Source organism: Schistocerca nitens, chromosome 7 (genome assembly GCF_023898315.1).
Source record: "Schistocerca nitens isolate TAMUIC-IGC-003100 chromosome 7, iqSchNite1.1, whole genome shotgun sequence".
In the NCBI taxonomy this organism is placed as follows: domain Eukaryota; kingdom Metazoa; phylum Arthropoda; class Insecta; order Orthoptera; family Acrididae; genus Schistocerca; species Schistocerca nitens.
In genome coordinates, this window is record NC_064620.1 from 480,683,738 (window position 1) to 480,711,498 (window position 27,761).

At 42.0% G+C, this 27,761-nt stretch overlaps 1 protein-coding gene across 1 annotated transcript in view; it reads left to right on the forward strand.

Annotated features, from left to right (window-relative positions):
- Window positions 1-242: 242 nt before the first annotated feature.
- Window positions 243-27,761, forward strand: part of LOC126194888 (zinc finger and SCAN domain-containing protein 22-like) — an 820,246-nt gene continuing 792,727 nt past the window's right edge. The window contains exon 1 of the mRNA XM_049933238.1: window positions 243-1,011. Coding sequence (XP_049789195.1) covers window positions 805-1,011 — 207 coding nt within the window. The 5' untranslated portion in view covers window positions 243-804. The remainder of the gene's footprint in view (window positions 1,012-27,761) is intronic.

Genomic DNA, 27,761 nt, shown 5'->3' on the forward strand with positions numbered 1-27,761 from the left:
CGCCTTGTTGCCGGTAAGAAGGTAGCGGCCAGCGGAAGTCGGCTGGGGCGACCGACGTCTTGCGGCGCGGCCACAAATCGTAAGGTGGCCGGAGAGGGGCGAAGTGGGGAGAGGCGGGAAGGGGAGAAAGGTGCGGCGATGGTAGCCGCTCGCGTGTCGGGGCAGCAGCACAACTCAGTTCTGCGCCCGGCGTTCGCCAGCGCGATACTCGGGATACAAAAATCCTGCCCCTCAGCTCTGACGTCGCGCGATCGGAGGTGGGAGAGCGAGACCCAGGTGCGGAGGGGGGTGGCACCGAAGAGGGGGGTAGCAAGGTCAAAGTCAAGCTCACGCAGATCTGCTCCTCCCGCGATCGCCAGCGGACGGTCGTGTGACCCCGAGCGGCTTCCTCCGGCTCTCAAGAGTGGGCGTTGTCTCTTCTCGAACTGGTGCCTACTGGCGGACAGCAATGGGTACAGCACGTGGACTTGGCAGCGCGGCGACCGCGGAGTGACACTGTGCGCCTCTTCGCGCTCTCGCCGCCACTTGTCTCTGTCGCGGTAGCGTCTTCGCGGGTTGACATTCGTGTTCAGTGACAGTGCGTTGGTTTGCGCCCGGCAAGCGAACGTCGTTAGGCTCGGACTCGGACGTATTTCCTCACACCCTTTCGGTCGCTGCCAGCGCCGCACTGCTTGCACGGCAATTTCCAGTGACACTGCGTGTGGAGTGAGACGTATTGAATGGAACGTCTCCCGACTGACGAGTGCGCGCGCTGAGCCTTTGACAGTTGACAAGACGGCCCTTAGCGACCACCAGACTCTCACGATGGAGACGTGCGTGCTGATCCCTCAGGAGTTCTCACTCGTGCTGACGGCCACGAGTCCCGTGGACAGGAACGCCAACCGCCTTCCCGAAATGCGCGTCAACGTGTGGACCAATGCTCGCATCCCGCAGGGCACGCTCATCTACCCGTTCCAGGGCACCATCCGGCTCGACAAGCTCGAGGTCTACGGCTACCTGGACGACAATGACGTGAGTACCGAAATGCCTTTTGATCTGTCAGTGCGCGAGGACCACGTGGTGCCGCCGGATCCACGCGCTGCACGCATCCGACGCGGAAGTGTACCGACCACTCCCGTGAAACTCGCCAAGAAAGCGATCCGACTAGTCGTGCGGCATTTCCCTTTATCCGGATGCGAGGAGCTCCGACCTTCGCGCATGACGCTCTCTTCTGTAATTCTTGGACGCTGACGCGGCGGATGACCGCGCCTCGCGTTGTGTAATCTCCTTAACAGTCCGCGATGACAGGTGCAGTACGCCGTTCACGTCTCGATGACATCGAACTCTGTCGATGCTCGTACTACGCAATAAGCTATAAGAGTATTGCTTGTCAGCTTCACTGCATTTTACCTTTCGCTTTGCATACTTTGCACAGCACGGCATCGTTAATTTGCTTAATACAGTGTACCATAAAATTTTCTCGATTCCTGTAAGAAACCACAGCCCTTTCTCTCCGTTCTCAGTGCAAATTAAGTGTTGACGACGTCATGATTTCTTCGGACGTGAACATTTCAATGCCTGTACAAGTACCTTCCTCAATAGTCATCTTTCTTGAGATTAATGACCACTAAATGTTTATTCCTCTGAAAAATAGACTTGAAGGCTTTCCAGGCAGTGTATTTGAGTTTTGGGTGAAAAGTTTGGAAATATTCTTGAATGACTACCCTTTGTTTCTTTCGAAACAACAACCAGAAGACTGAACAACGACATGCATTGTTAATTTCTTCGCTAACCAAAACAAATATCGGTACTGCAGAAGTATTATCACTGAATCGGACCATACAGTGTTTGTACATGATCAGGCGGTCATGTGCGAACAACATATGGTCTTATGCGAGTCAGTGATAATACTTCTGCAATACAGATATTAGTTTTGCATAGCGAAGACATTAACAATGACACACGTATACAGGTATCCTACCATTTTAACAAGCAACATGTCTGATGAATTCTTTTCGGGTTATCAGCCGAGTGGTGGCGTCGTGATAACCAGAGAAGAATTCATCAGTGGAATACGCCGAGATAGACTGCAGTCGCAAAAGCAACATGTCTGGCAATGTAACGCTGCCACTGACACAACTGTTCAAACTTTGATAGATGTGAAAAACTCTATATTTAAATTTTAATTGCCACCAACCAATCTGTGAATGAATTTGGGCAGGTTCATTAGTTCCTTCGCATTATATTTCAGAAATCGTTCTGAGAACACAAATTTTGCATAGCGCGACAACTCGCGATACCAGCACTCATTACTTGTATACTGTATGACACATTACTCTCAGCGAAACGTCACAGCTTTTTCGAGTGTACAACAGCTTTACAGCAGGAAAATTGTTTCACATTAACACTTTACTAAATTCTTGGCAGTTCCTCAGATTTTACCGAGTCAGAATGACAATTAATTTGTTTTACCATTAAATTTCGATGCTGAATCATACGGACCCCATTTTGCACTCTGTTATTTCCCAGTGAAATTCTTTACAGTTCTACATACGTGTTTCTAATCTCTTTTGTACTGTCACCTTGTTATACGTAACAGAGCATCATCGTCCTCAGTCATTAAGTGTCACCGAGGGGATGCAAGAATTAAAAAAAAAACGGTAAATTCTGTTTTTGACTTCATAGATATTGTAATTCAGTGCTAGAAAAGCTGTCCCTATGTTTTTCTCGGTTTAGCGGTTATAATAATACGCGTAGATAAATGAAAGCTTATCGGATGAAGTTATCGGACATATCCACAGACATGAAGTTTCAAATACGGAGAGAGATAGTTGCAAATATTGCACTGTCCATGTTCAAATCCAGCGCCTTTAAAACCTTTCACATACAAACGATAGTTACAAAATTAGTCCAATGTGTCAGTCATCAAATATTTCACATGAACTTTACCATTAAGACTGTCATCGTAATGTCTGCAAAAATACGCCAAACTGACTGGAAAACGCTTACTGAAATGCGATCATGACATGCAGAAGTTGAAACAGTGACACGATGGCAACATACACACAATGAACTCAGGACGTTTGTTAATTTTGGAACTATCCAGTTCATATCACTACGGAAAGCAAATATTGTTTAGATACTAAAGCTTTTGAGTACTTTTTTCGTTTCAAAACTATTAACTGCCAGTAGAAATATCTGACACAGTCCTACAACGGTAGAAAAGTGTTGCGAATTTCTGAGCTTAGGTAGAGAGGACAACATGGCTATGTACACGTCTTCCGGCTATTACCTATTGTAGTGGACACACATTCACCTTCAATATTACGGTACAGCTGGATAAAAGTCCTATCTCCCTAGCGGGATTCGGTTAATGCGAAGAAAAGTTTTCGCAGATCTGAATATCGGAACAGAACTTTTCGATGCACGCAGAGAAAAGCTGCAATACTCGATATGTTGAAATGTTGCCAGTATTTGTCGTGGGCATAGAAGGTTCGTCAGAGCCACCGAGATTGGAAGATATTTCGTCAGTCTGAAAACACCAGAAAATAATTAAGAGTGGTTATTTTATACGTATACTGTTCAGTCAGACATTTATGTTTTAAATCTACTTGGGCAGTTCATGGCGCAACCTGACGCCATGTGCTACATTGACTAGGATAACGCTACTTGTTACAGAGAAACGCTAATGTTCTTGATACTTCGGTGGAAGTCATAATTAACCTACAAAATAATGAGTTGATCGTGTTTTGGATGAAATACGTATAATACAAGAACATTTTTATGTGCCAACTGCAACTGATTATACGACGTCTGAGAAAAAGACAATAATAGTAGAACCGGGCAATGACGATTGTGAAACTGCTCGGCAAACTGAACACCGCCGTTTACGCATTTCAACAGACTTAACAGAACGATAGTAACCAAACCAAATCATATATCAGTTTACCATTACGTAAGTTTCAAGAGGGTCAAAGTCACAGAAACTTAAAGACTTCTCAGGATGGTTCAGTGCATTTGGTCAGTGAAAAAAATGAATGCGTTATAAATATTGCTCGGTTTGCAGTAGTAGTTACGGTGGTAACGTTGGTAGCCAAAGTACGAACAATGATTTGCCGCTGATGAACGCCGGCTACTTTGTGGATAGATCTGGGCTTTCTCCGTTCCAGCGGTATAGCACGGCGCGAGGCGTCAGAGTGTGACGGCTGTTAGGGAGCTAGCAGACCGGCAAACTGCCGGATTGTGCCGCTCCGCTTGCCTCCTGCCCCACGTGCAGACCACGTGCGATATGCAGGGGGTACCCACCCTCTTCGTTCCACCCTAAACGTTCGCGCGCGTGCCTTATGGCAGGAGGGGAGCCGTCGCGGCAACAAGTGGTCTCACGTGTCAACAGGTGCAATACACAAATCCCCTAGAGTCAACAGGTGGGGGCCAGTGGCACGTGGGGTGTGGTTTACCGCCTCTCCAAAACAAGAACGGGTCGCTACGTCAGCTAAAAGCCCTGTTGAAATCATTTGTTTAAAATTAGTCTACTGTTGATAAAACTAAAAATATTTGTTCTGTACCACATCTTATTGCCAACGATATATCCTAAGTTATATTTGCATGTTTTCGTCCTTGATTTAAAGGAACTGAAGAACACATTGCTGCTTTGTGCTATTTCGGGTTCATTCGAGGAAAACTACAGACAAACGTAAAAAACAGGCCTGGATTTTTCGAATTGTCCATTAAGTGAAAGGTAGCATTTAGCTTACGTCTTATACCCGCACTTCTCGCTTAAATATTTCCAACGCTCCACCTGCGTAGCCTTAAGTTGTTGCAAGCAGCTGGCTGGTATTCTTCATTATAATTCCCTGTCTTATTCATGGATGTAGCATATAGGAGAGAGATAAATTAAGTAAATAAATCAGAAACGATTCGAAGTCACATCTACAATCTTATAAAATCAAGAGGCAAAATCTACGCTATCATTAGCTTTGTAGCCCAAAATGAAAAGATGCAAAATTGCAATGCGTAATTTGATAGAAAAATGTGAGCTGCTAACATTGTAATTCTAATAGTGTGAAATGAAGAAATACAAAGATTTCCATTTTGACGGTATCATATCTCTAATTTGGAATTCGAACTTTCGTGCTTATCAATATTTACGGTGTCTTCTGCGATAGTTTAGGTAGTTATTAGCGGAAGAAAACTACAAGATTTTTTAAATTGTTATTTTACTACGTTACTGCGGGTTTCGTGTTAAATCATGACCGTAAGCGTCCCATGCCTGAGATGAGACGTAGCTAATAAATTGCCAGATACATAAACCGTTTATCTATGATGAATTTAAAGGCTTTCAGTATTACCTCTCTGCACAGCTGGCAAATACGACAAACATGCGTAATACATAATAGGGTTATTTGCTACGTCATTTACGAATATTCTGTAAGACAGTGTTCTCAATGGGAACAGACAGTAGATTAATATTCACGTGTCCTCATGCGGAAGTTTTTAGCCATGATGCAAAAAGAGAATCAATGGGGGTGACAGAGAAAAAGGTTGCGAAACCAGCAGAGATTATTATCACTATATTCAACAACTGTTGCCCGACAATAGGGAGTTCGAAAAGTCAGTAGGGGCCCGCGACAGTTCGCAACACCCCGTTTAGCGCTTGGAACCCATTTTCAGTAATGTGTTCGACTGTAGCTGAGATAAGAGTGGACTTGACATTATTTTTTGTGTGCGTTGTTTCTTGAAACATACGGTAATTCGGTATTGAGTCAAGAAAAGTCCCTATTGTATACCTCGTGTTGTGTATGAAAACTGAATATAGAATGGGCTACAATAGAAATCACTGCACTTTAATAGACCATCAATGTGCCATTAGTGTTTCGTTTAACTGTATGGTTGAAAAACCATACAGAAACAGCTTACGTCGTCAATGTCTTCTTACGCTTTATTGTTCTTTGTTCAGACACCCACTTTTATTGAGAGAGAGAAAGGAAACCATAAATACAATTACCAAATGTAGTCCTAAAGTGCTTATCCACGTATCTCGTCGAGTGACAGGAATGTGAGTTATGTTCGTCGGAAAATGTCAAGTGTCATAACGCATGCAGGTTTCTGTTCTACTGTGTAGATACTTAAGGCTGGATTATCGGTACGTCACAATGATGAACAAAATAATTGTACGATGAGACTGTTGAGAGCAGGACGCTCCAGCAGTACTGAACACGATGACGATGTCGGATCACAGAACCGTTCAGTACCGACGTACCGACATACTGACATTCATTTGGCACTGAATGATGAACACTGAAAAGAAGTTTCAGGTTTGACAATCCCTTACTGACTCTGTTATTTAATTCCAAATTTCTGTGCTGTCGTCTGCAATGGGAATATGAATCTGAAGCATATTTGTTTTGACGATGAACTTACCTTCTGTATGTCCTGATGATTCTTTTATATGTACGGTTGTCTTCAAAACGAGCCTCGATTCACGTGGTTTAATCATAACAGACCAACAGGTTTCCTAAGTTTTCTTCTTCATTTTCTTCCTCTTCTTGACTTCAAGGACCAGCTTGCAGTCCGTTCCGTCATTACTGAAGCCATCTGTTCCTAAGGCGTCCTACACGTCTCTTTCCTTTTGGTTTATAATATGTTACTTATTTAACGAACCTGTCTTCCTCCATTCCTTGTTGTTTCCACTTCATGCATCCTTGCTCATTTTGTTATATTTTCATTGACACAATATATACTAAGCTCTTCTCTTATAATACTGTTTTGTAGTTCATCTCATTTTACTTACCTTAAAAATTCCATTTTTGCCGCCTGTATTCCTCTTTCGTCTTTCTAGTCAAGTGGCAGATAGCTCAACAAGGGAGCACCTAAATAGTGCAAACAAATTTATTAAATATGAACAGGCTTTATTCGGCAATGGCCTTTGTAGAGAATTAAGTTCGCGTTTTTGTTCAAAGCCGTTCATTCGTAGGTTCATTAATACGGACTACCGGTGTCTACGAATAAAGTATCCCTTTGTGAACAGACTCTTTTATGGGAATAATCGCCATCAGATGTAAAATTAATGTTAAGGCCATTAAGGTTCACCTCAGTGTCTGTATACAGGATTGAGAAGTGAGTGTATACCGATGGCTTTAAATGTTTTATCAGCTCTCCTATTGGTTATCCATTACCAATTTTACAATAATACAGCTCAAGACTTAAAGATCGAAATAACATTTTCCCTCCGGAAGTCTGTGTTAATTTCTGTTTAAACTTTTATCCACAAGGCTTCAGAATGGCGCAGGATTTGCTTGTTAATTACGAAACACGAAAAACATCTTTTTAGTGCTTCAGTTACATTTTATTTTAAAGTCAGTCATCTGTTAACTTCGTAAAATACACTTGCAGCAGAGAGTTCTGTTTTAAGAACGTATTGTGTCGTCTTGGAGAAAACATTAGCTTCGGTTACCACAACTATTTTGCTGCAGAACAAAGTCTACATCAGTTCTAGGGACATACCAATTACACTTCTTAACTGGTATCTGGGACTTCTAGGTATTTTTACATACAACGTGTTGACTTGAGAAAGCTTTTATATAACTTTATTTTGCTGTTATCGCATTCGATCTCATCAGCCTGAGTTTGAATCATAAAATGGCATACAGCAAAGAATATTGAATATGTGTATTTAATGCTGTGAAAACAAGTGTGCCTGATGTATGGCGCAGCGTTATTCAGCACCGAAAACTCAATTTTGTTATAAATAGATGAAAGGGTCGAATCTAGAAGAATAATGACTTCTATCAAAGCTGTAGAGCACAACTTACTCATGATTTTATCCGTCAAAGTAAACATTGCTGATAAGTTCCAAGTTCTTACTCTTGGGACACGTGGGGTTCTACTGTGTTGTTTTACATTCAAACACCGTCTTCCGCGGCCGTTGTTATCTTCCATAAATCTTTTCCGGGTATGTGGCGGAATCATCACTTTGCTCTGTTGACCAACGTTTCGCCCACATTTTTAAGTCGCCATCATCAGATTGCTATACATACTGCAGGGCCACTGCCGCATTCATGTTTTGTATAGTGTAACTTAATCCTGCTTATAGAGCCAGTTTGTCAAAAACGTCATTCAGCTCTATTTTCATACGTGTTTGGTATGGGAGAAATTTAGCATCTACGAAGGTATCTATTTGGACTATGTGACTCTAAGACTTCTTAAGTAATAACACCCACTACGTTGCTCTCGACGCGAATGTTCATCAGAGACAAGGGTATCATCAGGAGCTGCCCAGGGAAGTGTGAGAGGACCGTTCTTGTACTTTATACACATAAATGTTCTGACGAATGGGGTGAGCCGCAGTCGGCGGCTTTCTGCTGATGACGCTGCGGTGTACGGAAGGCTTTGTCGTTGAGTGACGATAGGAAGATGCAACATGACTTAGACAACATTCCTAGTAGGTTTGATTAGAGGCAGCTTGCACCAAATGTAGAAAAATGGAAGTTGATGCAGATGAGCAGGGAAAACAATCCCACACTGTTAGAATACAGCATTAGTAGTGTGTTGTTTGTCGCAGTCACGTCGATTGAATATCTAGGCAAAACTAGGACTTAGGGCCGGTAGTAGGGAAGGAGAATGGCCAACATCGGTTTCTTGGCAGAATTTTAGGAAAGCGTAGTTCATCTATAAAGGAGAACGCATGTAGAACACTCTTCTTCTTCTTTTAATGTTCAACCCTGAGGTTGATTTGCAACAGAGCTCCATTCCTCTCTTCTGTCTGCATTCCTTGTCTGCATTCCTCTTCATTTCCACGTACGTGTTACATCCAGCATCATTCATGATACGTTGCATGTATGATATCCTTGGCTTGGTCGCCCCCGCCTATTCCTTTCCTCAATAGCTCCTTATGCTATTGTTCTAATGATGATGTTGTGTCTTAGCATGTGCCCTACAAGTTTGTCTATAGTGCAACTCGATCTTGAACACTGCCCAAGTATTTCGGATAACCACCAGGCCGGATTAAAGGAAGACATCGAAACAATACAAAGGTGGGCTGCCGGATTTGTTCCAACTCGTTTCGATCAATACGCGAGTATTATGGAGATGTCTCGCGAAGTCAAAAGGGCATCTCTGGAGGGAACTCGACGTTCGTTTCGCGAAACACTATTAAGAAACCAGCATTTGAAGATGACTGGAGTACGAGCACACATTTTGAGTAAGTACTACGCAGATAAGAGAAATTAGGGCTTGTAGGGAGGCATGTAGGTAGTCGTGTACCCCTAGCTCTGTTTGCAAGTGGACCGGGAAAGGAAATGACTAGTGTTCGCAAAAGGTACAAGCCGCTTGCACGATACAGTGCCTTACGGAGTATGTACGTAGATGAAGAAGCGGTTAAAAATACCTGAGTAACCGTACAGGGTAAAACCGAAATCCACCAACCAAATTTCAGAAGGTGTTCAGGGACGTTATCAGAATATTTTGGAACAACGTACCTCTTAATTTCGGTAGCTCGTTTGAGACTTAAAATGTAATATTGATGTACCCTGCTTGTTCCCCCAGTTGACTTTGTTTCAGTGATAACGTCTTTAGAACAGTAAATAATCCTGTAATATGGTACCAACACGACGTACAACGCATGTAGATATACAATAGCACTGTGACTTGGTAACCGCCGATGCGTGAGCAGCTAGTGTCGTTGTTGTGCCCCTTCCCGATTTCACTCGATAAACTGTGCTGGAGGTGCACTTTGCTCAACGCATCGTCAGTAAATATACCTGCACCGCTGCGTATCACATATAGCGTACAACAAACACTGGTGGAAAAACAAACCCGATACGTAATCGAGCAGTAGGCCTACTAACCGTAAGCTTGACAGCGAAGAGTGGTTATTGCTATTATTAACAGCAAGTATGAAATCACACGAAATTCATTTACTCTCTGACGAGCCACTGCAGAAAATGCCCATGAACAGCTTCCGCAATTTTGTCGGTGGATTTCGGGTTCAGCCCGTATAATAAATTTGTTGGGTATATATATATATATATATATATATATATATATATATATATATATATATATATATATATATTATCAGTTTTCCTGAACAAGAAATGCCTAGTGGGCTTCAGTTGGCGCTGCAGAGGCGCCGAAGACAAGCAGCCCCAGAGGAGACGAGCGGCAAGGTGTATTGACGGACATCCAGTACAGAAGTTGCGCTACGCGCTGCCCTTTATTTACTGCTTCGATAAATGACACGTGTTTCGCTGGCGAACCACTTTTTCTCCTCCCTGGCATCGTCCCCGCTTGCACGTCATACGCGCCATTTAAATTGTAGAGAGCGTGTACTCGGGTGAGAAAAAAAGCCAGTGCCGACTTAGCAGAACCTGCTCGCCGCTTAATTGCTGGCATTGTCTCCCGCCACGCGCTGAGATCTGGGATGAGACTCACTGCTACTCACGGCATCTCGGTGCCGCGTCAGAGCCCGCCAGGCAAACACGGAGAGGTCCGACGTATTCTGCGAGATGATGCTGAAACGCAAGGCTAGCTGGCAGTATGATAGAAACGCCAGGACGGCTTCTGATATACACTACCGCAAAAAAAAAAAAAAAAATAAAAAAAAAAAAATAAAAAAAGACGCAGCACCTCCTAGCACAAGGACATTTTATTTACAAATGAAGTGGCAGGTAGTTATCATTCCAAGAGTATATAATAACAAATTCAGATCAAATGAAATACGTCACAGAAGAGGGTGCCCAAACAGTCGCATCGGGACACAGAGTACCCACAACTCTGGTGGCAATGCAAGCATTATTCCCCTATGCAAACGATCATAAAGCTGCCGTTGGCATCCTGCGACGGGCTGTCGCAAGCATTTTGCGCCTTCCGTTGCAAGTCAGCAATGCTTCTCTCTGGCCCTAGAGAACGAGTAGGTTCCCGCTTCACCATGTCCCATATGTGTTCAATTGGTGAGAAATGTGGTCTTCTCCCTGGGCATAGTAGTTCAAATGGCTCTAAGCACTATGGGACTTGACATATGGGGTCATCAGTCCCGGCCGGCCGCGGTGGTCTTGCGGTTCTAGGCGCTGCAGTCCGGAACCGCGGGACTGCTACGGTCGCAGGTTCGAATCCTGCCTCGGGCATGGATGTGTGTGATGTCCTTAGGTTGGTTAGGTTTAAGTAGTTCTAAGTTCTAGGGGACTGATGACCTAAGATGTTAAGTCCCATAGTGCTCAGAGCCATTTTCATCAGTCCCGTAGACTTAGAACTACTTAAACCTAACTAACCCAAGGAGATCACACACATCCATGCCAGAGGCAGGATTCGAGCCTGCGACCGTAGCAGCAGCGCCGTTCTGAGCCTGCGACCGTAGCAGCAGCGCCGTTCCGGACTGAAGCGCCTAGAGCCGCTCGGCCACAGCGGCCGGCTTGGCCAAGGCGGTTGCTGTACACTAAGAAGAACGCATCGCGTCGCAGCAACTATATGGGGACGTGCATTGTCTTCCTGAAAAGACACATAACCTTCCTATAGAGGAAATGGCAGTAGCATGAGGATAAACACCGGTGCAGCGTAGGAGACACTGATTACCTTACTTTGCACAAACAGCAAATGTGACTGCGAGTGACTGATGGCCCCCCACGCCATGAAGCCTAGGCTGGGATCTATGTGTCTAGGGGGAGTAAGCCTGGAGCAGGAAGCTCACCAGATCTATGCCATACAAGTGTACGTCCATCACTCGCATACTGGCAGAACCTATTCTCATAACTGGAAACAACACAGCGCAATTCCACTTTCCAGTGAATTCACTCACGAACCAAAGTAGCTATGCTTAGCGGTGTCGTGGTGTGAGTTTTAGCCTAGCCAAAGGCACGCATGACGTTAATCCTGCTGCAAGCAGACGGTTCCCAGCTGTCCCTAATGAAACAGCTGGTGCAAGATGTTATCCCCGGACGATGTTCCGTCAGCCACCGCTGCTCGCACAGTGAGTCGATCTTGACGTGCATACTTACTACACGGACGTCCAGAATCTGGTCTACATGGGGAAGGAATGTTCCATAGACCGCTCCTGAAAGTAGCGACACACGACCGATACGTTGTACGCAACATATGCATCAGTCCGTCGATGTATCCATCCAGCTTTCCCCAAGTCCACAATGCGACACCGTTCAAAAGATATACGTACTCGTCATTGGGGCGTCGTGGTACCCTAGAATGAATGTTAAAATATTGTTCACCTCTAACCTCAGCACAGTTACTGCATGCAGTGCAAAAAACAAAGAACGCACAGACAGTCTCTGAGCGCCATCTGGCTCCCGATGACCGTGATAAACTAATCACTAACACTACAACCACCCTGCTGCCACTGAACACAATCCCTGAGGCCGTCAACTCTGACGGGTCAACAGCGACCATGTCATCCTCTTCCAGACGGCATCATGCGGTTAATGTACGGGGAAGTAGGGGGTCAGCATACAGCTCTCTCGGCCGTTGTCGGCTTTGTAAACCTTGTAGCCGCTACTGCTGACTAGTCTATCTCTTCAATTGGCACCACAAGGCTGAGTGCATCCCGTTTCAACCTCACACTACGGGAAAATCTCTGGCCAGTACCGGGAATCGTACACGGGTCCTCCACATGGAACCAAAAACGTTGACCACTGAGCTTCGGACGCGAGCGTGTCATAAATGTGCGTGTGCAGTGAAAAGTACGGCCCGCAGCTCGTGGTCGTGCGGTAGTGTTCTCGCTTCCCGCGCCCGGGTTCCCGGGTTCGATTCCAGGCGGGGTCAAGGATTTTCTCTGCCTCGTGATGACTGGGTGTTGTGTGATGTCCTTAGGTTAGTTAGGTTTAAGTAGTTCTGGGTTCCAGGGGACTGATGACCATAGATGTTAAGTCCCATAGTGCTCAGAGCCATTTGAACCATTTTTTGAAAAGTACGTTTCCAGGAAATATCAGCTTGGACCTGCAGTCTCTTAAGTCATTCATTATTCTTTTGATGAGTGATCCGGAGTTAAGAAGAGAGCCCCCTAGTGTGCTCAAGATCTATGTAATCAGTACCAGGACAATTACTTAAATAGCAGCGTCATGGAACCACCAAAAGTTGTTGTTGTTGTGTTGTTTATTCACAGGCAACTAGTTCCGGCCAAGACACTCTCTCCTATACACGATTACCATTCCTTCAAATCTAAGGAAACTTCCTCCCCGTCAAATATGTGCATTTGGAACTTCTGTCACACAGATGTGCGTCTATTACCTTACGCATTTTTCATTCGTCACCAAGTGCAAAAATCGAAAGCAAATTATAGCGTTTACAATATTGTGTAGCCAAAGTGTTATCAGTTACTATAAACCCGACGTAGTGTTAATCCGTGACTTGCGTATGACTACTCGAACTAAGCTATTTGTGTATTTGTTGGGTCCGTGACGCCGTTCTTTAAAGACACTGAAACCGTGCAACAAGATAGAAAATATTTTGGACATTATCTCGTAGATCCTACCACCAGCGTGTCGCTATATACCTTTGTCAGTGGGGAATCTGGGTTTTAATTACATTGTCTGTGTATCCAATCACGAAACATCATTTGGAGAGAACCGTGATTGTGTCTGGATATCAAAATATTTTGGCCGATACAGCAATCACATATATATTGCCAGTTTCAACAGTGAAAAGACAGATCATCTTCACATTAATGTGCAGCACAACAAACATAGCCTCATTGAGTACCAGGAACTGCCACTTGTAAATTGTGCTCTCTGCCTATGGTGCTGCATATCGGTCTGAATTTGAACTTTTGTAACGGCTCAAGCAAGTAATCTAAAAGTATAAAATTGATAATGTCTGGAAATAAAAATTATTTTAATAAACGCGCTTTATGTGATCCTTCATCGTTTTCATGCCGCATACAAATGGCAATCTTCGGGGAGAAACTGAAAACGTTCGTTTTCATTGTACAGTAAAGTTCCTCAGAGCGGAACGTTCAATAACAAAGGAGTTTTGAGTTGTCTTATTCGAAATATGAACTGGTGAATTAGTAGGACGCATTCAGCTGTATTCCTCTTGTTCATTGTTATTCTGCATTATGTGAATCGAGCGATTCAAGATTTAATAATATGTTGACATATATGTGTCTTTGTACGAAGTATTCGACTGCAGTAATACGATAATTTATGCAACCACAAGAAGGCAATTGAAACGGTTTTGTTCCTGATCTGTGTCATACACTACAGAATATAGTCAGCTTTGCCTCTAAGAAGCTTACGAATAATAAATGTGACTTATTACCCGGAACTTTTGACTCACAGATTAACCAGCCATTTATAATCGAAAAACTGACGGTATTTCTGAGTGGCTCCTCACATTGCGTCTCCAAAGCATCTATTAATTGTGAAGACGAGATGTTATGCATTGATTATAGAAGTATACGTCTTCTGAAGGAGACGAGCGCCAGTTTTTTTCACACTGATGTCATGATGATTCCTTGACAAATATTGCAGTTTTATTTCTGTTCTCTCTCGCGTGATAATCCTTGCTGGGCACAGTTAGGGAAAATCCAGATAAAAAGGTATATGATTATATATGAATGAAATGTCAACTGGATTTACTGAAAATTCAGCAATGTATTGTTCGAATTCGAATTTCTACATTTCAAAGCGTTATCAAAAATCCACCGAATCTTATGTATCGGCGATATTATGCCAATCTCAAGTGTCCAGTCCATGGGCCATTGCAAGTTGCGAAGAAAAAGTTTTACAGCGTTCTTGTGTGAGTTGTTTTGCTTTCTAAGCTCTCTTGGATGTTTTCTTTCTACAGTAATTTATACCAATCTGATGGTAACGGAAATATCTTTTCTTGCACGATTTTTCTTTATGAAGCAAGGTGTTCAATTTCTAAACTCGTCACAATTTATTTCCCCTATGGTTAAGCAAGCAGTCTAAGGTGTTAGGTGGTACTGCGCTCCTTGAACGAAAATCGGTAATTACACTCTAAATGGCAGCTCCATCCAACTAGTGAAAAAATTCAGTACTCAGGGAATCACCACAGTCACTAATGTCAAAACAGAATATAAGGCAGATGACAGCTGGTTACTTCAGCGTTGGAAATGAGGTTTTAGTTTTAGTTAATGAAGACACTAAATTAGCTCGTAATGGCAAAATTTCGATTTGCGTAAGGGGTTCAAGTGAGATCGAGACAGAATGTTAACTAAGCTTCTCGCATCGACTCATACAATAATATACTCTCGGTAACGCATATAAGAAGTCATGGAACAATATTATTATTGCCCGCATCTCGTGGTCGTGCGGTAGCGTTCTCGCTTCCCACGTCCGGGTTCCCGGGTTCGATTCCCGGCGGGGTCAGGAATTTTCTCTGCCTCGTGATGGCTGGGTGTTGTGTGATGTCCTTAGGTTAGTTAGGTTTAAGTAGTTCTAAGTTCTAGGGGACTGATGACCATAGATGTTAAGTCCCATAGTGCTCAGAGCCATTTGAACCATTTGAACAATATTATTGTCCTGTCACAATCACAATTTTGAATAATTATGTCCAAATCCACTGTAGTGACAATCTGTATGTCACAGGCAGCACTTTTTTAGCTTTCATCCACACGTTACAACTAATCTTAATTTACATTGGTGATCATTTATTTTCTGTATTTCCTGGTACAACAGATTCTAAAACCTTTAGCTGGGTTTGATACCCACAATACGCTAGTAACGAAAACAGTCCATCCATTAGCTGCAGCACTTCGTACAGCAATGATTGGAGGGAAAGGAGCATCCCGACGGTTTTAACCGTCCTTAGAATTTCAGTTTGGGAAGGGATTTGACTACAAATAAGTCGATGTTGTTTTAGATACCACCTGTCTAAGTGACTAAGGGAATCGACTTAAGTCATAAGTGTGTATAGGCAGACAGGGATTTATAACTTCATTCCTGCCGATTGCAAGACCAAAGTCTTCGCTTTTACTTTACAAAACAAGCAGAGCATACAGTAACCAAAATTAGTGTACAGAAAACACAACTAGAAAATTATTCCCTCTTTCTTAGATAGACGTTTTTGTAATACTGAAATGCAGTCCATTTGCATTTATGGCGAATGTGCGAATCGTCTTTTAACACCAAACACATCCTTAGAAGAATTTCTAGGTTACAATAACGAAATACGTAAGTTTTATCGTAACATGCACTTGAAAAATGAATGCTTCTTGTGGAACGTTAGTACTTTCTTGTAGATACATTTTTGGGGTGTGTTTGACGATTTACAAAACGAGCACATAGTCAGCTGTGAATTCTACCTCAGCCACACCTCAGTGATGTAAATACGGCTGTTATTTAGAAGACGACAGAGTAAAACCCTCGACCCTCTAAACGAATCATCGCTAAGGAAAGTTGTTTTGGTAACTGTAAGCAATGCATTTTATGTACTTGTAGTTTAATTTGTAAGATTCAAAGGCCTCTCTTCAGAGCCAGTATGGATATTTTTACATAAAAGTGTCTGCTATTTATAAACAAAATTATCGAACATAAATATCTGTCGACGAAATTTGTGATACGCATATCAATTCTTGTGGACATTTTAATAAAATACCGCGTTTGCAATAAATCTACGGTTGTTGTTGCAGGCGTCATGATGAAACTCACTGCAATAATGTCGGCAGTTTTGTCACACCATAGCGCAGCAATACGCGCAAAAGACTTTTATTGAAAATTTGTGGACATCCTTCACTGACGTTTCGGTCGATAACCGAACTGCCTGCAAAGATTGGCATTTTCTCGTCCACTGAGTCGCTGAAAATCTGTAAACGTCAAAGACGTTAGCATATTCTTCAAAGATGAAACCAGCACTCGTAGAGTTTCGGCGGTTGTAAAGATGTCTGCGTTGATTTTTTCAAAACACAAGAACACAAACACACACACACACACACACACACACACACACATACCCGAACACGTACATGCAGAGTTTGCAGCGCTCTGGTTGCAGGCTGTATCTCGGGTTGCCGCACGACTTGATGACAGGCGCAACATTGTTGTTCCACCCAGCTGAACTGCAATGAAAGTTGCGGAGAGGAAGAAGATCGAAACCGCGCATGCCTATAATATCCTCGGAACACGGACCACATCAGCGTCATTACATGGTCATCAGCTCCCAAGCAGCCTCCAATCCTTGTTAACATCCAGCGATATAGCAATGCATAAAATGCTGCAAGATTTCGTCAATAATGCCAATGTCCACATATAGCTCGCTGCATTACTAATCTAACGCCCTTGGTACGTAGAATGGGGAAGACCAAACTATGACCACGTGCTACTCAGCAGAATATGGTACGCTCAGCCTGTAAATGCATGTCACTATGTACTTCCAACAAGTACGTGTCTAAATACGAGTGGAACTATACGTATAGCTATAATACCCAAATCTATTTACTCTATATTGTTCTCATGTTCTGCCTTGATGCTACTTAAAATGACATATTTAATTCTCTATCCGCCTCTTTTGAAACATTTCTTACAAGACACATAAAAGAAGTTTTTATTGGTAATTTGGATGCATAGTCATTATTATGGATTGAATTTGGAATGCCCCAAATGTCCATCAACTGTGATATATCATTTATTATTGTTTACCAGTAGGATTTTTATGGCGTACTGCCTCTATGTACCCTATGTTACATTTTCGTCTTGTTCACTTGTTTCAGTATACTGTAGACAATAAATTTCTTCAATGTCGTAATCTGCCCTTTCTTAAGCCTATGTTACATCGTACGAAGGTACTACTTAAACGAATGTGTACTCTAGATTGTCAAAAGAAACAGTAGTGTAACATTTTCATTGTTGGGATGGCTGTATGGGAAGGTTCCGAAAGCCAATTAACCAAAATATAAAAAATAAAAGGAAAAAAAGGTAAGAGTTTAGTACCCCACCGACATCGAGATCAGTGGCGGCGAAGTTGTAACTCAGAAATGCAGGAGGGAATCAGTCAAAGACCTTGCGGAAGGTATCATTCCAACTTTAGCCTGTAGCGATTCAGATAGACAACTGAAGAACTTAAAGAGTGGGCAGAGAATCTTCTCATTCCCAGTACGAACACGTGTCTCGCCAGTGACTTACGTAGGAGTTGGTGTCTTGTTTGGTATACAATTTTGCAGGTGTATCAGTTGCTGAAGAGACATAGAGGTACACCTGCCTCGCGAAATGGAGACGTTCGCGAAGGAATTCTATATCCGTCGCTTTTACGTCATGTCTTCCTCGACACAAATGGACAGCTACAGTCGACACGCTGATATTTTAATCCCGCTGCGAAGCATCCCTAAAAATTGATGGAAGGAGAACCGTTTCTGAGTCGAGACGTAAGTTCGTTTGCGTCACTGGCACCTGTAGTTTCTTCGAACGTGACGCAGCGATGCCATAAAGGCTGACCGCACTCTCGGATCGTGGTCTCTTATTCGACGTAAACTGCCCGCTTTCCATAACAAGCCGCATATCTCCGACCGCTGCTCGTGCCCAAGTCAAGGTAAACAGCGTAGTCGTTAGAAAACCAACTAATGGGATCAATCAAAAACGTTGCGTCTAATAACTTCCGACGATACGATCGTTGCTCATTCTACCAAGAATGACACACGGCGCATTGTAAGGCGTCCACAAAAAAGCAAAGCGTCCTGTGATGAAATAAATCTTCATATGTGCGTCTTGGGGACTTTTCCACATCATGCACGTCATTGGCATGCATGCTTGCGTTATAGTCCCACCAGCATTGCTTATTGCTTCCTCCAGTGGCTGTAATGACTTTGCTATCGCAACTGGCATATTCCAATCCTTAAAACTAAAATAAAATATCTACAAGCATTTTTTATTGACGACAAGAGGGCTAAACAACCCGATCTGCGTTTCATATAGACAAAAAGCATTAGGTATCCCGTCTTTTAGCTATTTTCCTTTCCTTTGTAGCCTACAGCAACAACTACTACATAGCTACCGAATTGTGTTCAGTTGGGCACATCAATAGTGCGATTACGAAAATGCGTGGAAGTGAAGAAGTTCAAAATAAAAGAGCAAATGAACCACATTCACTTCATAACATTTACACTACAATAAAACTTATCTTTCCTGGGGAATCATATCAACTGGTTATTTTTGAAAGGTGCATGTTCAAAAAATTTTACAAACAGCGCTTTACACGTAGCTGTAAGTAGTAGGAGGCAAGTAATAGTGCAGTGAAATCAGCAATCACTCTACCTGGAGCAGCTAAAGGAACCATGTGAAGCAACATCTGTATGTAACAACACCTCTGAAAAAGCAAATACACTCTAAGTCTTGGCATACATATTCGATATAATAAGATCTCGCGTGGATGTCGTAGTAAGGCAATTTCAGTACCGCTCTTCATCACACCACATCCTGATAAGTTTGTTCTGCAATTTCTGCTATATGTTGCATTGATTTTGTTATTATTTTGTGCATAGACGACACAGTTAAACGTGATACAGCCCGAGAATGAGATTTTCACTCTGCAGCGGAGTGTGTGCTGATATGAAACTTCCTGGCAGATTAAAACTGTGTGCCCGACCGAAACTCGAACTCGGGACCTTTGCCTTTCGCGGGCAAGTGCTCTACCAACTGAGCTACCGAAGCACGACTCACGCCCGGTACTCACAGCTTTACTTCTGCCGGTACCTCGTCTCCTACCTTCCAAACTTTACAGAAGCTCTCCTGCGAACCTGCAGAACTAGCAGTCCTGAAAGAAAGGATATTGCGGAGACATGGCTTAGCCACAGCCTGGGAGATGTTCCAGAATGAGATTTTCACTCTGCAGCGGAGTGTGCGCTGATATGAAACTTCCTGGCAGATTAAAACTGTGTGCCCGACCGAGACTCGAAATCGGGACCTTTGCCTTTCGCGGGCAAGTGCTCTACCAACTGAGCTACCGAAGCACGACTCACGCCCGGTAGTCACATCTTTACTTCTGCCAGGTTCGCAGGAGAGCTTCTGTAAAGTTTGGAAGGTAGGAGACGAGGTACTGGCAGAAGTAAAGCTGTGAGTAGCGGCCGTGAGTCGTGCTTCGGTAGCTCAGTTGGTAGAGCACTTGCTCGCGAAAGGCAAAGGTCCCGAATTCGAGTCTCGGTCGGGGACACAGTTTTAATCTGCCAGGAAGTTTCGTGATACAGTTCGGTTTGCTATTCGAAACGCCTAAGTGACTGCAATCCAACATCAGTCACGTAACATTTCTCCTTGTTACCCAGTTCTTATTATTATTATAGTTAAGTAGTTTTCGCTGAACGCTCAAGGCTCAAGTTTCGTTACTGAAACTATCAAGCTAAAAATCAAAGCCAATGTCATGATCAGTGAAGGAACAATTTTTTAAGATTCTAGTAGCAAAGCTGTTAACATAGTTTGTGGATTTTGCAACATGTAAATGTTCGCGAGCTGTTGTAACCATTTCCGTGTTAACATTTCATTGTTATTTCACGTAAAATGATCTGATTTTATGAGAGTTGTTACCGACGTAAATAATTGATCGATATGAAGCACGAAATAAAGAAAACTACTGGAAGAATTAATACGTACAGTGCGGTGGAAAAGTAGATCCTAATACTCCTGTTGGTAAATAATTACCGCCGTTTCCGAACTACAACTTTATAAAGAAGCCTTCCAAAAATATAATTACTGGGTATTGAGATGATTTAAAGACGCATTTGTGAATTCGCAAAGTAATTCCAATGTTTGATCTTCTTGCGTACATATCTTTTCAAGTCACCATAGCGTTCTAAACAGATTCCGCATATCATAAATCTCAAGAACAAAACCACCATAAGGGCCAAGCAGAATTATCACCGTTGAGCTATATTATTGTTTGGAACATATCAAATTACACGGTTTATCTGTTACTTCAGGGTTGAAAACACATATCCTATTATATGACCAAAGCATTGTCTTCCAAAATAATTCAACGTATTTTGGAGGTAGTCTCTGTTCCTTCCATCCTGTAAACAGTGTTCAGTAACCAACTGCTCTACTTAAACTATTGTTCTCCACACCACTATACAAATTTACGGAGCAATACTTTTGGAAATATGCATCAAAGTAGTTTGCGGATTTTCGAAGACACACAATATAAGATCCATACACATACTATTGAAATCTCGTGAGTGACAACATCTTTGTCCATAAGTACAATTAAATGAATTTACCCATGATTATGAACGAAGCAATGGTTACCTTTTTTCATCTACTCTCATTCCATTTGCGTATATAAGTGTACTGCATCTGCCAGTACAAATATGTAGCTTCATATATACGAAAATGATATCTTTACATAAAATTATCCTTATTACCAACTCCTCTTAATATCTACTGCATCCCTTTCAAGAAGAACAATGAGAAGAATCGGAGCTCAACATAAATTTGGTCTACGCACTCGATGTTATATCATACGAACTAGTGTCAGATGTTCACAAGAATTCATATTAATTCATTTTGCCAAGTCATCTGGGTTTTTATACAGCTATTGGCAGCTTATAAGTATAAGCGACAGTTTGTCAACTAATTCACTACAAGTGCATTTGCTGACAATTCAAGCTTAATACTTTTCTAAGAAAATTATTGCGACTATTTGTTTAGGAAGGAAAATAAAAATTCTAGAAATTCAACAATTGTTCTGTATTGCAGGTCTAGTCATAGTGTAGAGGGATACTTTCTTCTGACGACGACAATTTTTCGACTTCAGTCATACCACCAAAAACAAACAGCCATTATTCAATGACTTCCGATTGAACAAATAAGCTAAACGTCTAAAGTCATAAATGTCTGCATTAATTTCAGAAAGGTTGGCTTCTCTCGCCGAAAATAATCTGCCATATGTGAAACTAACGCGTTGTGGGGGCATGCTTAATTTGCACGGAGGATTCAGAAGTTTACAGATGCTAACCCCATATTAGATTATAGTAAAGTTCAACATAAAATGTCCATGTTAATGGTATAATCGGGTATTCAGATTGTACTATAACCAATTTGTGTTAACGGGTACAAAAGCCGAAAGAAGCATAATAGCTTAGAATTACAACTGTCGTTGATACCAATGATAAAGTTAAACGTCACACCGAAGGGCATTTCAATAGACACGACGCAACAGCTCCGAATGGTCAAGAGAGGGTGGAGAAATCTGGAATAGCCAAGTTTTTAAAAACTCTTCCACGTTTTGCCTGACATCTTTTAATGAAAACACGGAAAAGCTTAATCTGCATGGTTGAGTAGGAGTTTGAAAGATAGTCATTCCAAATACGACTTAGTGCCTAATCCATAATCGCGCCAGTATTCAGTGCGATTTTTGTCAGGGTCAGTGTGCTAGGTATTGTGCTGAGCGGCTTACGATATCAAGATTTTTTAATACCACACAACACCTCTGCAGTTGAAATTTTAAATCTTGGACATTGATTCACAGTTTTTCGGCATTGTGCTGCAACCGAAAGGAATTAGAGGGCTGTTACGAAGTCATAGACGAAGCTGTCTGTTTAAATATTCGCACAAAATAATTTTGTTATTAATCAATGATTTGCCGTTATCTGTATTTGCTTTTACTCGTAAATGGGTTTTCTAACTATACGATGTTATTACTTCGACACATCAATCTCGTTCATCAAATATATATCCATGTCTTATTATGCTGCTTGTTTTCTTACTAACAGATCACATCAATTTATCTTATGTGAGTGTCTCAAAATACTTCTTGTTTATCATATCTGGTCGCAGGTTCGAATCCTGCCTCGGGCATGGATGTGTGTGATGTCCTTAGGTTAGTTAAGTTTAAGTAGTTCTAAGTCTAGGGGACTGATGACCTCAGAAGTTAAGTCTCATAGTGCTCAGAGCCATTTGAACCATTTTGTTTATCATATCTAACTCTTAAGACAGAAATCATTTAACATTTGAAAATACGTTTATCTATATTGGAAGAAAGGTACTTGTTATTAAGTCATTTTAAATCTCCGATGACCTGATATCAACTTAGAAAGAAGATTTCTATTTAAATTTTGCTTTCAATGCAGCATATAAGGCAAATCTTAGTCTGCTATAACAGCAGCAAAAATTCTGAGCACTTCTGTAGTTTTCTATAGCAATTTTTTCAGTAAATAATATTGTCTTCTTTCTTACACTATTTTCGTTTGAACAACTGCCTTTATACGAGCCGTGTAATAAATTCCATGCTTACATTTACGTAAGACTGCGAAGATGTATACTGCTGCAAAGGCTTTACTTCAGACACATGCAATCTCTAATATTTCGTGTAATTATTTACAATTACGTTGAACATAGTATTCATTTCAGCCTCGCGACTGTACAGTTTTGGTTGTACTGTTTGTAAGCAGAGTTATGTCTGCCTGGGCAGCAAAAGATACCGATTCGATCTCAGCTTGCGACTAACATTTTAAACAAATAAGTCATACTGGCGAAGAATTCCTGTATCAAAAGAGACGGTGAATGTGTTAGTGTGTCACACTACCGCACTGAATCTGTCGTGCATAATTTCTCCTATGACGAGGCAAAATCAGTAACTGACTACAGCATTAAGACGTGTGAGGTGGGAGCGAAATCAGCATTAATGGCGTGTAAAATATATATGATTTTCGTCAGTCCTCTGGGCCGATGTCGAGTGGAGACTATTTGGTTGACTGCTATCTCTGGGTTACATGTTTCGTCATAAATATTTTTTAGAACGTTATTGGTTGGGTTTCGGTTTTTCCTCTCGATAAACATTTTGAAGCGGCTCTTTAAATTGTTTCCAACACGTTTTGGTCTTGTGTGAACAAATGAAATAAGGTAAATACTCTTTTGCTAACAAAACGGAGACTAGAATTCCTTTGGGTCCAGGAGGCAATGGAGTTTTTTCCTTTTTTTTTTTTTTGTCTTTCTTAGCTGTTATGGTGAGACGAATCATGGACCAGGCGATAATTTGACTGAACTCGCTGCAACAACAAGAAGATGCTTCGCATTTTTACTTCTCCGTTTCTTCTCAGACGTAGTAAACGGCTTCATCGCAGCATTTGCCTCATCTAGAAGTACACTGTCAGAACTAAAAAGAAGCGTAAAATAACAAAAGAAAAGTACAAGAAATTATTTCCGATGTCCTAGTGGTTAATTAGACGACGAAAACATTGTTCTATGAAACGCTCCTGGCAACTAGTGTAGGTAAAGCTGTTGACTAATATCTCTAACATGCCAAAAGGGACATCGCCGCTGACTTCTCTGGTGTCCAAAGTTACATGAGATTAAATGAAATGAAACAGTTGGGTATGACACAGTACATATCATTGATCGCGTTTAGTTGTAGATTCAGTGGACGTATCTTCAACCACTAGTCCTTTAACCTCTGTTACTTCTCGTTCGTTCGTAGATTAAAACTGAAACGTACATCCTTTTGGGTGCCCATTCAACGCGGATCATACACGCTCTATATGCGTTATAGTATCCTATATCTTACCGAGGACGCTGTGCATGGAAGGAAATGTAGCCGCTCTTAGAAGAAGGAAGTAAGGAAGTTTAGGATCCAGGGTTTCGTGGATAACAAGGACCTAGAGAGTACAACGTCAGAGTGAGGGAAAATGGGGAGGGATATCTGCCGTACCTTTTCATTGGAACGATTTTGGCTTTCACTTCAAGCCCTTTAGAGAAAGCATGGAAAACCTAAATTTGGATGGCTTGGCGATTGTTTGAAGAGGCATCCTACCGCATGAGTGTCGAGTGGCTCACCACTGCACGTGGGAGCTGTTGCCGCGAGCGCCCCGGACCGTGCAGCTGCGCCGGGCACACGTGCGTCAGCGATTCGCCACGAGTCGTCCCCGGCGACCCGTAGAGCGTCCGTCTGTCCATTACCATTACGTACCGCGAGGTGAGGCCCGCCGTTCCGTGAGACGGCCGCGGGGGCGGAGACGCTAACGTGGCTCAACTTCTTTTGTTGGTCCACCTCGTTCCCCACACCTGCCGCCTTCCGCGTTCCTCGCAAAAATACGTCGATGGAGATGTCGAGACATTCCTCAGCGTCAGTGTCACGCACTATCTTTCGCCTCAAGTCAAATCGTTGTAAATTGGATCCCACATGCAACCATCGTTATTTTTTCGCTTCCGTTTCGAATGGTTTCGCTGTGCCTTACAAGAATATCCTGCTAGCACCGAAAAACTGCACTTAATTATGTGTGCTTCAATAATAATAATTCAAAATCAACAGCTGTATTGTATTCCACCGTCGTTTATTCAAAACATGATACCATTTCGATGCCAAAAAGCGTTACCTTCAGGCCCCAAGAGTTATCTGCCATCAGCGAACGAACCATAATGACAAAGACCAACGGAGTATTCAAATAAAAACATTACAACTTACTAAGATGTGCAGTCATCAACGGCCAGACGACAACTGGTTTCAGATTACGCTTGGGACCTGAAGATGACGCTTTTTGGCTTCGAAACTGGTAGCCTGTTTTGAGTAAACGGCGTTGGATTACAATACAGCTGTTGGTTTCAATTATCATTATTCAAGTGCTTGGCGTCAGGCTGGTGTCCCATTGTCCGCGATGCATTACCAGAGATTTAACTCGTGTGTTTGTGTGTGTGTGTGTGTGTGTGTGTGTGTGTGTGTGTAAAAATTAAAATGTTTGTGTGTGATCACTAGTTTTTGTGTCCGGTGCACCTTCAGCTTCCCCATTGTTCCCTATAATAATTGTGTGTTGATAGTTGTCATTTGTTGAGCTACGAGTGTTTTAAGTGGTCCCCTCACATAGGGGTGGTCTTCTTTCTCTTTCTCATTGATGCATTTTTCAAGGAAGGAAGAGCTGTATAATACTTTCAAGATTTTACAAATATTCTTGAACTTTAACGAATGTTATCAAGTGGTCTAGAGTATTATTCTCGAGCGTTCTAGATTACAACTTGGAAACGGCAGACGTGTCGCACAGAACCGCATCCCGCCAAAGTCATTTCAACTGTTAAACTGTTTAAACGTAGTAAAGACGGACGAATAAATCACCGAAAAAGTGTATCCGCTTGCGGTGAGGAACTACGTAAACAAAGAAACACCATATGAGTGAAAAATTTTAGCAACAAAAAATGATTCAATTTCAACAAAAAATCAGCGAATACAGAATATGATAGCAGGGGAAGGAAGAAATAATGAAATTCATTGATACAATGGTGGATCTAGACGAAAGCATAAAGTGATGGACACAATTCATAATTTCGCTCCAAGTTCCCGCTATTCCCTAGCAGAAAAATTGAGAAACAACATCATAGGACCAGAAACATTAACTGGAACATAAAAAGGCAAGTTGGTATTCATATCACGAATCCCAGTTACTTCAAACTACTATTTATTTTTAAAAGGTTCCGATTTCCGGTAAGAATACCGTGCAGTATGGTTATCAATAAGCCACAATGGCAAATATTCCAGTATTGAGGAGTGAAGATAAAAGACTTGTGTATCTCGTACGGACAACTATACATAATGTGTTCAAGTGTTCTACAACAACAGGAGCTATTCGTCTTTGTAACCAAGAGCAAAACACCAAATGTAGTTTGTAAGATTATGCTTCGAATAAAAGGCTGCACAAATGAGATGATTAAATGTACATTCAGAAAACAAATCAAGAAGGGCTAAGTGAATCGTATCCTTCTTAATTAGCAACAGCAGCAATAACAATATGCTCTTGTAGTTTCCTCCAGAGCTCTTTCACATACTATATTGATCCATACGTCCGTAATATTCCTTAGCTTTTGTTCAGGTGTGCCAGTCATTGTTAACTGTAGAACGACCACACGTTTATTATTTAGTAATTATTTTACCTGCAACCTGCAACCAGTATCCCTCCCGAAAGCAAAATCGTGAGTTATTTTAAGGCAGGTATGTCACATGCGTCACATCCTATGTCAGTTGCGTAAATTTATTCCTGCGTATATTCGTATTTCAAGTGTCAGTCTGAGAAGCAGACTGGCATTTGGCTAGAACACTTTGGAAAGTGTGCGAATGTGGTCAATCATACACACAATATTGGATAAAATTTGACTGGCGAGCGTTTGTAATTACAGCCATCGAAGACCATAAAATCGGTAATGTACCTATACTATTACAGTAATTGTTATGGAAAGTAAATCTAGTTTGTGAAAAGCTATTAAAACAACAGCTTTTTCTAATTCGTATTATACGCCCACATGTGCACTATCTGCCTTGTGTTCTGTCCACTGACTCGAGGAAAGTGAATGTTACTAGAGACTAACCCACCCCGTGCGTACTATTCGTGGTGTCGCAAAAAAGAAGGTTTTCATTTTTCATACGGGGATTACTAAATTAGGACGCTCATCTTGATTTGATAAACTCTGCTATTGTGTTAGCAGAAAATAGTAATTACTAATGTAGCCTCGTTTGGACAGAAACAAATATAATTCGTGAAAGCAGATAAAACAAGCAGCTATATGCCAGGACTGGTAAATTTGTACATCAGTCGAGTGCTGAAACTAGCATCTCCACCTGGTCTGTGCAACAGGACACTTACCCTCTCCCAACGTTCAGGTTAGCTCAGTCCAAGCTTCAATTTTCGAAACACACACTGCAGACAATAACAAGTCTCATATCATTACAAACTTCTATTCTATGGGGCACGATGCCATTAGTAGGTGAACAGTTCAATATAAAATGACCATAATTGCGCCAAAAACTTAGTACACAAAATCTTTTGGCAATCGACCACAAAGACGAAATTTTCGATCCTTTTTGTATTCCCACGCGTCAAAATAGTTTTGTTATTGTCAACGATTACGAGAACATTTGAGCCT